Source organism: Marmota flaviventris, chromosome 15, assembly GCF_047511675.1.
Source record: "Marmota flaviventris isolate mMarFla1 chromosome 15, mMarFla1.hap1, whole genome shotgun sequence".
NCBI classification, from domain to species: Eukaryota; Metazoa; Chordata; class Mammalia; order Rodentia; family Sciuridae; genus Marmota; species Marmota flaviventris.
Window position 1 is genome coordinate 3173209 of NC_092512.1, and position 16697 is coordinate 3189905.

The 16697-nt window shown below is 39.6% G+C and overlaps 1 protein-coding gene across 7 annotated transcripts in view; it reads left to right on the plus strand.

Moving 5' to 3' along the window:
• The window catches only part of Ptk2 (protein tyrosine kinase 2), a 228658-nt gene that overhangs the window by 66813 nt on the left and 145148 nt on the right, over positions 1-16697 (plus strand). For all 7 annotated transcript variants that reach the window (XM_071602094.1, XM_071602095.1, XM_071602090.1 and 4 more), the window contains one exon: positions 13013-13239. In XM_071602094.1, coding sequence (XP_071458195.1) covers positions 13045-13239 — 195 coding nt within the window. In that variant the 5' untranslated portion in view covers positions 13013-13044. The remainder of the gene's footprint in view (positions 1-13012; positions 13240-16697) is intronic.

Here is a 16697-nt window from a genome sequence, read left to right on the forward strand (position 1 = left end):
GGTGGGGGATGGAGCTCAGGGCCTCTTGTGAGCTAGGCAAGTGCCCTCCTAATGAGCCACCTCTCCTGCCCTCTCCTTTCCAATTCTCAATTAAGGGTGCCTGTTTTCATACCTGCTGATACTAACAGCCTCCAAGGCCTGTGGGTTTAGATGTCAGGTCCAAGCCCCTAGGAGGGCTCCTCTCTGGCATCGTGGGCCGCGAGTGGGCAGGAGTCTCTGCCATGCAGCCGTTAGGAGTAAGAAACAGAGGGCCCTCGTTATTCTAGTGTTCTGAACTAAGACTGCACCTTTACAGTATGATTTTTTTTTTGTCTTTTTCAAGTGTAAAAATTGAGAAGGATTTGCACTGTTAGAAAGTCTAATGTGGGGAGTTACTGAATTACTTTATTAATAAAGGAAAGGATCATTTCTACATCTGGATCCCAAAGGAGATCTCTTCAACAGTTGTTTTACAAGTTGAGTTAATTAATTAGATATATAAAAGCAATTATTTCTAATTATTCATATGTTTCCTCCTTTATGAGATAAGGGAATAGATCACAGGGTTATGGTGGTCCATCAGTGGTCTGCCAAAGCTAGTTGAGGTGTATCAAGTCTTATGAACAATTGTTTTTGTTATCATTCATACTCTTTCCTTACTTAGTAATGTTAATATACCCCAGTGTGTCTGGGTTCAAGTATATACATGTAGATAATGATACTTTTGATTTTATAGATTTTTTCAGTACTTTGTTGAATTTTATAAAGAACAAGTATATTTAAACAGGTAAGAGTATCAGCAGGGCTATGAGCAATTCAGTACATTTGAATGTTTTTTGTTATCTTGATTTTCTTAGGATTTTTTTTTTTTTTAAGTCTCCAAAAATCATTCACCAGTTACTTTTTGAGGGGGCAGGTACTGGATTTAATCCCTGGGCACTTTTCCACTGAGCTACATCCCAATTCCTTTTTATTTTGATACAGGGTCTTGCTAAATTGCTGAGGCTGGTCTTGAATTTGCAATTTTCCTGTCTCCACCTCTGGACTTGCTGGGATTACAAGCATGCACTACTACACCTTGCTTCACCAATTACTTTTTTTTTTTTTTAAACTAGTGACATTGAATTTTTTATTTAAAAAAAAAAATTTGAACATATAGTACCTCCTGTTCTCTTCTACTTTTAGGAATAAAAGTTTTAACAAGAAGAAGTTTTAACAAATTTTAAAATTTCTAATTTCTGAAAAACAATAGGCTTTTTTAAAAAAATAAAGACTTGATTATCAGAAATAATGTGTAGTTGCATACCATTTTCATATCACTATTCATTTCCATTGTTTGTCAATTTGTCTGTGATGCAATCTGGGAACAAATAAGCAGTCACTAGATTCCTGTTTTAGAATGTGAAGAAATTACCCACTGTGGGTATTTAATGATACATATGTGTGTGTGTATTTGCATATATTTAAAATTCAGAAGGGAAAAAGTAACTTAATCTGGTTACTTTAAAACAAATATTTATGTACTAACCAAAACAAGAAGGATTAAGATCTTTTCCCATTTGAACTTTTGACTATGTAAAATCTATTTTCTGCACTTTTTTTTCCCCTGAGGATAAAAGTTTTTAATTTCCCTGTGGGCTAAAAGTAAGAATACATAATACAACTTCTTTAGAAGTAAATATTAATTCTTTAACAGTCACAAAATTTATTTTTAAAAATTTTTCTTAAAAAACAGAAAATAATCTTTTTTTTTTTTGTAAAATCTATGGTATTAATCCCCACTTAACCAAATTTTTTTGAAAGGGCACCAAGTTCATATTCTAAGCATACATAAAAAGGAACCGAGTGTATAACTGTCTTAACAGAATTAGACAAACAAGAATGGCCTTAAATAAATAAATAAGGAAGTAAAGAGTACATATATTCTAAGTAAGAAAGTCTAATTTTGCAGGCTGAATGCCCTATGGAAGGAAGAAGGTATTAGCATGCATATACATTTCTAGGCATTCTGGTTGTCTTTAAACAACGCATTACAGAGAATTTTTTTTCTTATTATAAAATCATTACTTGCCCTTGGAGAAACTGTGACTTTTAAGTGTGTTATGACATATATATATTTCTTTTAGTTATCAATGGAACTTTATTTTTATTTATTTGTAAGAGAATTAACTTTATTTTTATTTATTTGCTGAGAATTAAATCCAGTGCCTCACACATGCCAGGCAAGCATTCTACCACTGAGCTACAAACCCAGCCCGAATTTTATGACTTTTAATAATGTAACTTACATATAAAGTAATTAAATCTAAGTGTAAAGGAATTTTCAATAACTGCTACATTCAAGGAAGTATTATTTACCTGATTATGATTTTTAGGATATTTCATCTTATTTTCTTCTCTTTAAGTCATAAAATGACTTAAATTGTTTGGTTTTCTTTTACTTTTCTTTATTTTATGATATCTACATGTAGAGAGAGGTATGTTAAAACACTATTATAAAAATCTCAAGTGAGGCTATATAAGTAAGACCTATTAATATATAGCATAACATTGTTAATCTTTGACCTGGTATATCGATTCCTTTGGAGAATAAATGTCCCAGGTCATTTCTTTTTTTTTTAAATATTTATTTTTTAGTTATAGGTGGACACAATATCTTTTATTTTATTTTTATGTGGTGCTGAGCATCAAATCTGGTGCTTCACGCATGGTTGGTGAGCACTCTACCTCTGAGCCACAACCCCAGCACCCCCAGGTCATTTCTTTATAAAAGAATTTTACTAAGAGGACCAGCAATATGGAGAATGATTTCCTGCTACCGCCCCCCCCCCAAAAAAAACCCCACAAATTAATCAGTAGTTTAGAGCAATTATGTAAAATATAAAAATATGTAATTTATAGCTACAACTTTTATGTTAAAAACTAAGAATAAATAATTCAAAGATTTATCTAAGTTAAACAGGGCAACTGATAAAATTGATAGTGATCACTATAAGAACTTACATACATCTAGTTAAAACAGAATAAAAATTTATGATTTTTTTAAAGTGGTAGTTGATAACAAGCAGTATAAAGAGTGTCCACAACTTGGTGGCTGGCCAGGTTTAAAACCTTTTTCAAGTTGTTTCTACAACAGACATAGTTTTGAAGTCTACCCACCTGAGTTCAGCAATTATGCTTTTAGAGTGTAAAATTATATGCCCTTAATTAACAACATGTATAAAGGTAATTTATAAAATACATTAGTCACTATTTAAGAAAGAACATAGTTGTGGCATTATTAACTTACATGGTACTGAGAATGGGACCTTTCAACAGTTTTTTTTTTTTTTAAATAGAAAAACTTTATCTCGCCATAAGTAAAGTCTTCTCAACAACAGGAAAACAAAATCCTCCAGGAAAATCTATAGGTTGTGTGAGACAAATAAGCAGACATAACATTTGATAGTGTATCTTTTTAATTTTTTTTTTTTTAGTTGCCAATAGATTTTTCACTGTATTTGTTTGTTTATATGTGGTGTTGCTGAGGATCGAACCCAGGGCCTCACACATGCCAGGCAAGTGTTCTACCACCGAGCCACAGCCCCAGTCTTGATAGTGTATTTTTGCCTAAATTTTGAAATAAAAATGGCCACACTCTTTTGTTAAAACATGAAGCTTCTGTCAAAGATATATTTCTTATTTTAGGGTACAGGATCAAAGAACAAGATGATACAGGTAAAGAAATTTTACAAGAAAAATCGTGACAAAAGTTTTCCAGTTAAAGTACTATAGCATTCAAACTTGATTTAAAATGTAACAAAAACAACAAGATTGCAAATAAAAATGTTTATGGATTTTCCAAACACAAGTAAATGAAATAGTATTTAGGCAGTAGGGCTCATGCTGATGGCTAGCAGGAAGTAACAGAGTGAAATCTACTTGGAAGAAATCTTTAATGTACACATAACAAGCCCAAGGGATGGGCTGCAGCAGTTTATTCATTACTGCTATTTTTCTTCCAAAATAAAACCTTGATTAAACCACTCATACTCTATATTACTCGTATCTTTAATTCAGAGATTGAGGAACTGTATATAAGAAATTAATTTATTTTCACTAAAGGGATAACATATTGTACCTCTCTGCCAATGTTTCTTGAAAACCTTCCATGTCAAAACAATTTGACAGCAGATATAAACAAATAAATACACAGTGGTCTTCATTATAGTCCTTTAAAGATGTGCGTTAATTCATGCTATTAACCTTAGGATCACAGTGCATAGAATACAAATATAAAAAGTTTGGGTGACTTTCAAAGAACTGTTGGATCCTTCACTTTATTTATAATCCCACCATAGCTGATAAAGTTCATTTCTTAAGCCCTGTCATGCATTAATCATTGAGTGGCAGGAGTTAATGAAAACTTCTTTTGTTACAACGTCCATTGCCAGCAATGACCATCCCCAAACTACCAAGGAAGTCATTGTTATTGAACAACATTTGAGGACCTGGAACTTTTACAAAAGCTTAATAAAAAAGGAATTACATTTGACAGTTCCTGACACCTGCATTAATATTGTATGACTAACAAAAGCATGTCCATTGCATGGACTGAAACAGCCATCAACATGCGCCAGAATGCACATGAGTCAAAGTGCAGGCAAAAAGGGTTGGGGTTGTAGCTCAGTGGTAGAGCGCTTGCTTTGCACATGTGAGGCACTGGGTTCAGTCCTCAGCACCACATAAAAATAAAAAGTATTGTGTCTAAAGGTATTGTGTCTATCTACAACTAAAAATAAATAAGTAAAGGTATTATGTCTGTTTACAACTAAAACAAGTTTTTTTTTTTTAAATGCAGTAAAAGGAAATAATCTTCATTGCCTATAGGTCACTTCCAGTCAAGGGTTAAAGTTCAAAGACTGAATGAATGATCAAAGTGCTCATTTTCTCAGTAGGACTGTCATCTGCTAGGAGGATAATAACAGTGGCATCAACAAGTGTCATCAGGCTACCACCATTTTGTTTTCTTTAGATTCTTATTACATGTTCTCATATAAAAAGAATTATCTGGTGGTCTTCTTGTGTAATTGAATTTTGAACACTCTTTTCGTGTAATGTCATCCCGGGACGTGGGTCATTTTGCAAAGCCAACAATTTTTTTTTGCATGGATGCCATGATGGAACCATCTCCGGACCAATTACGTTTTCAGAAAATATTTATTTATTAGTTGTAGATGGACACAATACCTTTATTATATTTATTTTTATGTGGTGCTGAGGATCGAACCCAGGGCCTTGCACGGGCTCGGTGAGTACTCTACCACTGAGCCACAACCCCAGCCCCTACCACTTTCTTTTGAGGTTCCAATATTAGAGATTTTAGAAATTAATTTAAACTTGATATTAAAGATAATTGTTGAATATTATATGACATTAAATTTTTTTATATTGATACTTTAAAGTAAGTATAGAACTGTACAATTTGTCATATTATCTGAAATTTTCAAAAAATCTTTTTTATGATGACAGAGCATTTTACACAGGTTACCCTACTTTGAACATGATTCATGTATGCACAGATTTCATTTACTATGGGTTTGTTGACTTATACCCAGTCCCTCAAGAGTGGTTCAAATTTCTGTTACCGTGGTATCCTAATTATTATTAGTTATATGAAGTACAAACTCAGTCTACAGATGGCTGTATGAGCAACTGTGCACATAGACCTGTGGCCACTGTGTCACTTCTTTCACATTAGTAGTTCATCTCTTTCCCTTACGTATAGACAGCCACATGACATTGCATAAAAATGGGTAAGCAGAAGAGGGAGTTGGCCAACAAAAATGAAATGTAGAATGGAAACAAAAAGTTATAATACAGGGAGATAATATAGGTGTGGTTAGAAGTCTTGAAGATGATAAGTTAATGAGAAAGGACTGGACTTAGGTTTGCATGAGGTTGTGTTCACAAACCAGCAAACACAACTGTTTAGTTCCAGCTAGTGTACCATGAAGTTGCAGCCCTCACAGCTTGTTGATTGACTTTGATTAAGCTATTGGTGCTGGAGACTATGATGATGCAGTTTCTTTAGTTTTGGAGGAAATGTGGCCCAAGCATGGAAATGATAAAATTTGCATCCTGGCAGTAAGAGTGATAAGTGTGCAGTGGGCTGTACCTTTTATTGTACTGTGCAAGTAGCTGCAGGATTTTAGTTGAACGTAAATGGAGTTATGGAAAAGGATAGCCAATGTGGAACATTGACTTTGCTTTTAGAGCCTCTAGATAAGCAGCCAGAGGAACTTTAAGGTGAGTGTCTAGACATAGCTGAAGAAAGCCATGTGATAGAAAGGGTGGAAGCATCCCTGCGGGGGACACAGCAGAGCAGGTTGTGTTAGAGGACCTCTTGGAGACTCCTCATGGAAGGACACTAGCCGGTGATGGAAGTATTAGAAGCTGATCCACACTTAGAAAGGAGCCCAGTAGTTGGCCAAAGCATGGAAAAGATGGGCAGTCCATGTCTCAGCTCACAGGCGAGGTGGGGCGAGGGTGGTGCTGTTCACATACTTGTGCTAAGTCCTTGTGAGGACCCACACTGCTGTGCAGAGTGAGCACTACTTGTCTTCAGTCACATACCTTCAGTATCAGTTGTTGTTGCTGTGTAACAAGTCCTCCCAATACTGAGGGCTTAAAATGACAGGAACTACTTATTTTTCAAATCTGTAGTTTGGCCATGGCTCAGGCTTGAGAGGGACAGCTGGACTCTCTCAACATGATGTTAGCTCCGGACCCACCAGGAGCCAGAGATCCTTGGTCAAGATGGTGATTGTTTTCCATGGCCGGAAGTTGATACTGACCTCAGCTGGAAGCCCAACCCAGGCTTGGCTTGGGGGCCTCAGTTCTTCCTAGGCTGTTTGAACTTCCTTAGAGCATGGTGGCTGGGTTCCAAGAAAACCAAGATCACCTGCTTGTGTTTTTTATTTTGGTATCACCCTTTAGGAGCAGTCCCTTATCTGTAGTCAGAAGCCAGACTCAGTAAAAGGAATGCAGGGCCTCACCTCTTGGTAGGGAGAGTATCAGAGTCACAGTGGAAGAAGGGCATTTGGAAAATAGGAACTGCCACACATTGATATTATGATAGCAAGCTTTTAACTAATTTAACATTAGCTTTTGGCAGAGAAGTAAAATCAATACAAGGAATTTAGGGCATTCAGATTAAACTTTTTATGAGAAAATTAAACCCATGCCTTGGTTTATTAGGGAGGACAATTTTTATATCAGTCTGGTTAAGTATTCACTTTGGGATTATTACCCAGAATTTTAAGAACTCTTCAATTTGTTTGTGCTATACATTTAATTAGATAAGTTATGTTTTATTTTGCTCAGCTATGTCCACTTATTTGCATACCTTTTCTCCTCCTCTTGTGTTCTGGCCCTGGCTGCTTTTCTTCCCACACACTTCCTTCCCTTCACTTTCACCAGGCAGCTTGGGTTCTGCTGAAGGGCTTAGTGGCTGGGCATAGCAGTGCAGGGAGGAGGGGCCTGTGGAGCAGGCGCTGGCTGGGGTCCTGGTGCTCTTTTCCCTTCCGTCCTGCCGTCCTCATGTTCAGAGCCAGTCGTGGACTGAGCCGTTCCTCTTGGCTTGACTCTGAGCCAGCCTCCCTCTTTCAAGCACCCTGTGGTGCTTCCTTTTAACTAAAGGGTTGTCCTAGAGGTGTGGACAGCTGATGACCATCTGCATGGCCACTCCAGGGTTCAGGCACTTGGGTGTAACCAGGCAGCCTGATTGAAGTCAGAGCTGGTGGTGCCCCAGCCTCTGGGACAAGATAAGGTTGAGAACTGACCGTAAGCGTCTTGAAACCTTTTTCCAGTTTCACAGCAGTTTTATGTTTATTGACTCTAATGCTAGAAGTTTTGTGCTTGGTTTTTATGTTTTTTTTTTTTTTTTTGTAACCTTCATCTTTCTAGAAATTCCTTTTCATTATATTTTACAAACGTATTGATGTGTGGCATGTTTGAACTGAAGACAAAACTGGTCCTTTATCACAAACTAATCGTGTTACCAGTATAAACCATGTAAAACACAGTTTTGGGTTTTAAAATCTTTCTACCTTGATAGTTTTTGAGAACAATACTCTGCAGTATGCAAAAATACTAGATACCTCTGATGGAGAAATCTTGAGAAGCTGTAAGAGAATGGCAGCAGATGCTGGAGGGCTACAGTGACAGCAGAGCCCAGTGGGACCACCTCTCCCTGTGGGGGGGGTGAGAGCCATTGTTCTTTACAACTTTCACAGTTGGAGATCAGCAGCCCCAGTCGTGCAGTTCCAGCTGTGGGTCAGAACAAAGGCAGCACCACACAAATAAGATGACCAGGCAATCTAGAGAAGGCAGCTCAGGACTTGTTTCATGGCTGGCCATTCCTGGAACACCCTTCCAGGCACCCCAGGTCAGGGTCTCGGCCCTCTAGACCAGCAAAAGGACACATGAAGAGACTTGAGTGCCACCTGGGAGTGTTGGGGGTCGAGTTGTTAACAGAATCAGGCCCAGAACTACCTGGAGGGAGGTGAGAAAGGCATGGTGGCAGAAATGTCCATTTGAGAATGCATGGTCCAAATAGCATTTTTACAAACAAATAAAAGCATTCGACTGTAAAACAGTCACATTCTGTCATGGAAAACTGCTTCACTCACACTGTAACAGGCTTATCTTTTTAAAAAGGTTTTGATGGCTGTAATCTCACTGGCTCAGGAGGCTGAGGCAGGAGGATCTCAAGTTCAAAGCCAGCCTCAGCAATTTAGTGAGACCCTGCCTCAAAGTAAGAATTTAGAAAGAGGAGGGAGGTGCTGGGGATGAGGCTCAATGGTAAGCACTTCTTCTTGGTCCCCAAATGAGACAGTAAGGACATCAAAGTAAAGCATACTATCAAGTGCTTCCTAAAGCAAATAGATAAATAAAAGCATTGCATTTTAAGAGTGTTCAAAAAGCTGGGTGCAGTGCACACACCTGTAAAATTCCAGCTACTTGTGCGGCTGAGTGTTTTGGTCAGCTTTTTCTCTGCTGTGACTAAGAGATCTGACTATTTTAGGGGAGGAAAAGTTTATTTAGGGGCTCACGATTTCAGAGGTCTGATATATAGCAGGCTCCATTCCTTGGGGCTCAAAGTGAGGCAGGACATCATGGTGGAAGAGAGTGGCAGATAGAAATGGCTTACATGATGATCAGCAGGCAGAGAGAGAGAATCTACTCTCTGGATACAAAATATATATATCCCATAGCCATGCCCCCAATGAACCACTTCTTCCAGCTATACCCCACCTGCCTTCAGTTACCATTCAGTTAATCCCACCAGGGATTAATTTACTAATTAGGTTAAGGCTATAACCTAATTATTCCTCTTCCAAACCTTCTTGCATTGTCTCACACATGAGCTTTTGGGGGGATACCACAACTAAACCATAACACTGACGTAGGAGAGTTCACAAGTTTGAAGTTGGTCTGGACAGCTTAGTGAGACCCTGTCTCAAAAAGGGCTCGGAATGTAGCTCAGTGTTAGAGCACCCCTGGATTCAATACCCAGGGCCACCCAAAAAAAGGAAAAAAAAAATGTTAAGAGAAATCAGACACATGTCTGTCCACCCAGCTACTCTGTATGCTGAGACAGGAATGTGCTTGAGCCCAGGAGCTTCAGACCAGCCTGGGCAGCACAGCGAGATCCTAACCCACTCCAGAAAATGTGATCAGAGGATCTGATATACTAGCAACAGGAGAGCAGTACAAATAATATTGAGCAAGTCAGGGGGGCAGTGAGACTGAAAATAAGACATGTCCGAATACGCCCCTACGGCCTGAAGCTCAGTGCTGAATTCTTGCCCCAAAGAGGAAACCAGAGTGATCACAAGTGGGCTTTTAGTTGATGGTCTAGCAACATTGCCTTGTATTCATTCCAGAAGTTTATTTGTAGGTTATTTCAGATTTTCTTTATAGGTAATTATGTGGTCTGTGAATAATGATAGTTTTATTTCTTCCTTTTCACCCTGTGTTCTTTTTTTCTACCTGCAGCAATTGGTAGTAACTTCTGGGGCAAGGTTACTTAGAAGTGGTTATAGTGAGCATCCTTGTCTTATTTTTAGTCTAGGAAAGGGACATTTCCCCCCCCGGCTTTTAATGAGTTTCTTGGAGCTACTCATCAGGAGATTAAGGAAGCTCATTCCTAGTTTACTAAGAGCCCTTTATCATGAGTGGTTGGTAAATTGTATGACATGCTTTTCCTGTCTGTGCTAGATAATTGTGGCTGTTCTCCTTTCTGAAAGTGGTGAATTACAAATTGCTTTTGAATGCATAATCACCTTTGCGTTCCTAGAATAAACTCATTTTTTTCGTGATGTATTCTTTAAATATTGTTGGATTAAATTTGCTAACAATTTGTTAAAATGTTTCATTTTAGGAGATACCAGCTTGTATCCTTTTTTGTATTGTCCTTGACAGGTTTTGATACCACTGCTTTGCTTGTCTCAATAAGCTAATTTGGAAATATTCCATATTTGTTGAATTTTTCTGTGAGATCAATATATTTTTTCCATTTATTTATTGGAAGAATGCAAATATTCTTATCAAAATAATTTTAATTATAGATTGTTTATTTTTAATAGTATTCTAAATTTTATGTTTATTGTCTCAGTTTTCCTGAGTTGTGTTTTGAAAGGATTGTCTTCCATCTAAAATTTTCAAGTTCATTGGCATGAAGTTATTTATATTCTCTTATTAAGAATGTTAAAATAGGGCTGGGGCTGGGGCTCAGTGGTAGGGCGCCCGCCGTGCGTGTGAGGCCCTGGGTTTGATCATTAGCACCAAATAAAAATAAATAAAGATATTGTTTCCATCTACAACAAAAAAAAAGTTAAAAAAAGAATATTAAAATATATTAATAGTCTCATCTCTTATCTAATTGTCTTTTTCAAAATTAGAGCATTTTAGTTGTCATTTTGACAAAATCATGAATGTGTCAAATTTGATTTCCTTTCCTGTTTGTCCCTTTCATTCCCCTCTCCCCTGCTCCTTTCCTTCCTCTCTCCGTTACTGTTTTCCTTCCTCTACTCATCTATTTGCTCATTTTTGATTGGTGCTTTCTACATATACATAAAGGGATAATTCCCTGAAGTATATTTGTATATGCACATAACATGATTTTGTTAAATTCATTCTGCATTTCCTCCCATTTCCCATCCTTCTTCCTTCCTCTCTGTCTCTGCTCCTGCTCTGCTGATATTTCCTTTATCTTTGTGATATTAACCCCACCCCCACCCCCCACCCCCAGCCTTCTTTCCCTTATTTTGTTCCAGCTTCCACATAGGAGAGAAAACATTTGACCACCCTTTATTTTCTGGGCCAGTCTTACTTCACTTAGCATGATGCTGTCCATTTACTTCCATTTTCCAGTAAATGCCATGATTTTATTCTTCTTCATGGCTGACTAGAACTTCCTGATGTATACATACATTTTCCTGATTCTTCATCTGTTGACAGGCATCTGGAGTGGTTTCATGACTTGGTGACTGTGAATGGTCCTGCTGTAAACATTGAAGTTGCTGGATTGCATTGATTTTTTATTTTCAGTGTCATTAATTATTTCCCAACCATTTTATTTGTATCCTCATTTTTGCTTCATTCTTGATAGTGCTAATGTTTCTTGTCTTTTTCAATCCTTGATATGCCTTACTATTTCTTTTATTTTTAGAAAAGAGATAACTTGATTTTTTAAATTTTTAACTGTATTGTTCGATACGTGTACTTTAGCAGTTATTTTCATTGTTTTTATTTGTAGGGGTATTTCTGTCTCCTCCCTGGATCCTTCCCTGCAGATTCGTGGTACTTTGTTGTGGGAATTTGCTGTAGTTCATTTGCCTACTCTCTTGGGCCAGGCTGGAGTGAATGACCTTATACATACATATTGACAGGTTGTAAATATGTGTCTTAACTGGGGCTGCTGTAACTAAATGCTTCTAGTGGGGGCTCAGGCCGAGGCGGAGTCCTCCAGCATGCCAGCCCCTTGCTGCCCAAGGTCCTGCTGGCTTCTTTCCCACTAGCCACCTTTCCTGGACTCTTCTGGCTCTCAGACCTGAGCTGCCTGTAGGAAGAAGCAGCTGTCAGGAATTGGGTTCTGGCTCCATCTCTATCACTGTTGTTCGGGCTGCCACAGATTGTCTCTTCCTCGAGCCGCAAAACATCAGTTTTGTTTTGTTTTCTTAAAATCCATATTTTCAGTTTAATCTCAAGGTGAGTTTATGAAATAATGCAGTCACTTAGACTATTTTGTTTTCAGTAGTTCTCTATCAGAGTCTCTTGCTTAACCTGACTTGACTAAGTGGGAGGAAATTGTTTTGATTCTAGTGCATTTATTTATTTATTTATTTTATTTTATTTTTATTTTTTTTAAGAGAGAGAGAATTTTAATATTTTATTTTTCAGTTCTTGGCGGACACAACATCTTTGTTGGTATGTGGTGCTGAGGATCGAACCCTGGGCCGCACACATGCCAGGCGAGCACGCTACCGCTTGAGCCACATCCCCAGTCCCTGATTCTAGTGCTTTTAGTTGCCAGTCTTAGTATGAATAAAGTCTACTCATTGAGTTTTTACTGTAGGAAGAATGAACTTTTTTCTTAGGGGAAAGTTCTCAAAACTAGGCAGTATTTTTAATTAACAAATCTGGCTTTTGCTATGAGATTTTTCCACACAATTCAAGACTGTAGAAGTAAAAGGGAAGGGACATAGATAGCACAGTGAATTTTTTACATTACTTAAACAGGAGTCCTGCTCTTCAAATGAATTCTCCAACAAGTTTGTGTTATACTGTGGTCAGTCAGGTCCTGCCTTGGGCCTGGGGACACAGTGATTATTGTGGCAGGTTAAGACCCTATTCACCTCAAATTTCTTCTGCATGATACATCATGGGAGAGAGTGAAGAATGGTGTTGATAATATAAATACTAATGCATCATATTGTGATTTGATTTCAAATATTGGACATTGAAAAAAACTTTTTTCTCTTAACAGAATATGATAGATACCTAGCATCCAGCAAAATAATGGCAGCTGCTTACCTTGACCCCAACTTGAACCACACGCCACACTCAAGTGCTAAGACCCACCTGGGTCCTGGCATGGAACGTTCTCCTGGTGCCATGGAGCGAGTATTGAAGGTCTTTCATTATTTTGAAAGCAATAATGAGCCAACCACCTGGGCCAGTATTATCAGGCACGGAGATGCTACTGATGTCAGGGTAAGTACATCTCCCAGGCGACATTCTAAATGCATATTTATTTTAAGTTTAAGGATATATACAAAAAACAGATGAAGAGGTTCTTACTTATCAGATACTTTCCAAGTTACAGAAATGTCAGGATGTTACCTTTTTCCTTTTAAGCTTTATTTACTTAATATGTGACTGACTATAGTTTTAGTTATAAAATTTCTTAAGAAAATATTAGCTGAATCATATTCATATAATGGTATTGACTTGTTCGTCCCCCCCCCCCCATTTTTTTTAGTTCTTGAAAGAGAGGTTTTTATTTCTTGTGTTTCAATTAATAAAGTTTACGCCTTTTACATGTATGTGCTGAGTGATTGATTTAAAGATTCGTTTGCTAAAAGGATTCACAGGACTCCACAGTTTGTAGGTGAAGTGTCAGTTTACAGTGATTCCTTTCAGAAACTGGAGAGAGCAGGTGCCTCTGGGCTTGGCATGTGCCTTCTTCCAGATTGAAGATCATCTCTGTGTAGCACCTCAATATGAGGAAGCCTCAGGCCTCTGGTGGTATGGCTTGTGAGCTGGTCACATCGACACTTCCACCTGCAGGATCAGCCTGCACCCATGTCACCACCCAGGTACCGCCAAAATCAGATGCAAGTCATGAATCTAGTCATGGTTACTGAGCAGTGTTGCCAGCCTGCTATGTTCTTTCCCTAAGCAACTTAGGAACCTGTGACTGCAGACCTCACTCATCTTGGTCATGGCCAGGTATCAAGCCCATGCTCTAGACTGCTCTGGACACAAGCATGGGTCACTTCAGACAGCAAGATGAACCCAGCCTGTACAATGTTAAGATTAGTCATTCAGCCAAGTGTGGTGTCACACATCAGTGATCCCAGCAGCTCAGGAGACTGAGGCAAGAGAATCACAGATTCAAGGCCAGTCTGGGCAACTTAACAAGACCCAGTCTCAAAAGGGGCTGTGGGCTGTGGCTGTGGCTCAGGCTCAGTGGTACAGTGCTTGCCTCATATGTGTGAGGGACTGGGTTTGATTCTCAATACCACATATAAATGAATAAAGCATCAACAATTAAAAAAAATGGTAAATTTTATATTATGGGATGCAGCTCAGTGGTATAGCATCCTGGGTTCAATACCTAGTAAAACACACACATATATACGCAGGTCAGTCATCCAGAAACATTGTACTGATATTTTAGAATATGACAATATAGAGAAAATTACAGTCTACTCATGACAGACTCCCCTCCCTACCTAGGAGAAGGAATGCTGTTTACACCAGACTTCCCTTAAGTGACTACACGTGCAGGTAAATGTTGACTGTTATCTTCAAAGGGCTCAGGACAGTGAGTGACTTGTTCTTCAGAAGATGATACCAGATAATTATTAATCAAGAAAATCCAGAATGAAGAAGATTCCTGCAGGAAAGCAGTAATGTGGAAAGTTAACGTACAGCTGTCTTTGAAAATACTTAGGGTATAATGGACGGAGCAGAAAAGTGAGCTAGAAGGAGCCACGGCAGCCATCCAGCAGGAGTCTGGATAGTGAGGCCCATATGCAGGCCGCTGCCTGACTATGGTCTGCCTTGCTTCTCCCTAGAGTTCCCCTCACCTCCCAAGGCTACTGCACAATCTGACTCAGCACCCTGCCTGTCCCTGCCGAGGGAGCTCGGGTTTGTCTAGGCCCAGCCTTGGTGCCACCCAGTTATCACGCTGCACAGGCATCCCTCCTGGAGTATGCTGTGCTGTAGCGCACTTTGCAGATACTGTTTCCTTTTCCTTTGTACAAATTGAGTTTTGTGTCCACACTGTGTTGAGTAACTCTGTGGCACCATTTCCCAGGAGAGTGGACTTACTTCATGTCTCTGTCACATCTTGTCAATTCTCACGTATTTCCAACTTTTTCGTTACTCTTAAGGCAGTTATGGTCACCTGTGATCTTACTGCCATAATCATTGGAGGCTCTACACACACAGCCATGAAAGGCATCAGACTTAATTGATAAATTATGTGTGGGTTGTCCCTGCTCCAGCCACTGGCCACCTCCTGTCTCTCCCTCTCCTCCAGCTTTCCTGTTCCCTGAGATACAGTCGTATTGAAGTTGTGCCATCTAACAACCCACAGTGGTCTCTGTTCAAGTGGAAGGAATAGCTGCAAGTCTCTCACTTAGAATCTAAAACTGATGAAGCATTATGAGGAACGCCTTTGTGCCAAATGTAGCTAAGTGGAGTGCAAAGGGAGGTTCTGGAAGGAAGTGCTGCTCCAGTGAGTGCATGAATGACAAGAAAGTGAAACACCTTATTGCTGAATGGAGGCAGTTTTAGCAGTCTAGACAGACCATCCATCCATCCATCCAGGGCAGCCCACAAGCCAAAACTTAGCCCGAAACAAGGCCCTCTCTCTCCAATTCTGTGAAGGCTGAGATAGATGAGGAAGCTGCAGAGAAAAAGCCCAGAGGCAGCAGAGGTTTGTTCTTGAGGTGGAAGGACAGAAGCAAAAAGGGAAGAACCATCAAGTGCTGACATGGCAGCTACAGCTCATCACCCAGGAGATCTAGTCCAGGAGTCAGTGGAGGTGGCCGCGCTGTGTGGTGTGCTTCCCATACCAAGGGAGCAGCCTTCTGTCAGATGAAGGTGCACTGGGACTTCCATAGGAGGAGCGCAAAGTCAGTGCCAGCTTCCGAGGAAGAGGGATTCTTCCTCACCAGATCTGTAGAGTGGGATTCTGTAGTGGCAGAAGTGTGGCCACTAAGACTGGTATGCTCTAAGCCCCAGAACCTGTGGGTGTTCTCTCACATGGTCAAAAGGCCTTCACAGGTGTGGCCTGGGAACTTGGAAGTCCAACACTAGTGACTTTACATGTCTGTGGTCAGAGGGAAGTGACTATGACAAAGGGTCAGATGCCATGTTGTTGGCTTTTGAATGGAGGAAGGAACTGTGAGCCAAAGCATGCCAGTGCACCAAGAATCTGCAGGCAGCAAAGCCAGAGCTCCAGAGAGACCCACTTTAGACTGGTGCTCTCTAGATCCTGAAGACAACGCTTTGTGCTGTGTAAGCCCTGAGAGTGTGGTGACTGTTAACTTAGGCAGTGGAAGTGTGTCCTTTTAGTGGAGGGCTTTGTAGAAACAGGACTTGAAGCTCTGGACTGGTTGGATGACTCAGTGATGGGTCCTGGCAGTACAGGGTGTGATCAGAGAAGAAGATGGGGATGCTTTCACTTCTTGAAGAATGTCCAGAGGAGGAGTACATAGAGGAAGGAAATGCCACGCACTGCAGGTCAGTCCTAGGGGGACATAATGGCACTATGTGGCTTCAATGTCTCTTTCTTATGATAATGAGCTCATCTTTAAAATTAAGTGTGGGGAGATAACTGGAAACATCAAACCTCCCTTTTGCATGGTTCCCTGCCTTACCTCCCCGCATCCCCAGTCAGCTGTTGCTCACCTGCAGCGTTCACTGTCAGTGCTCCT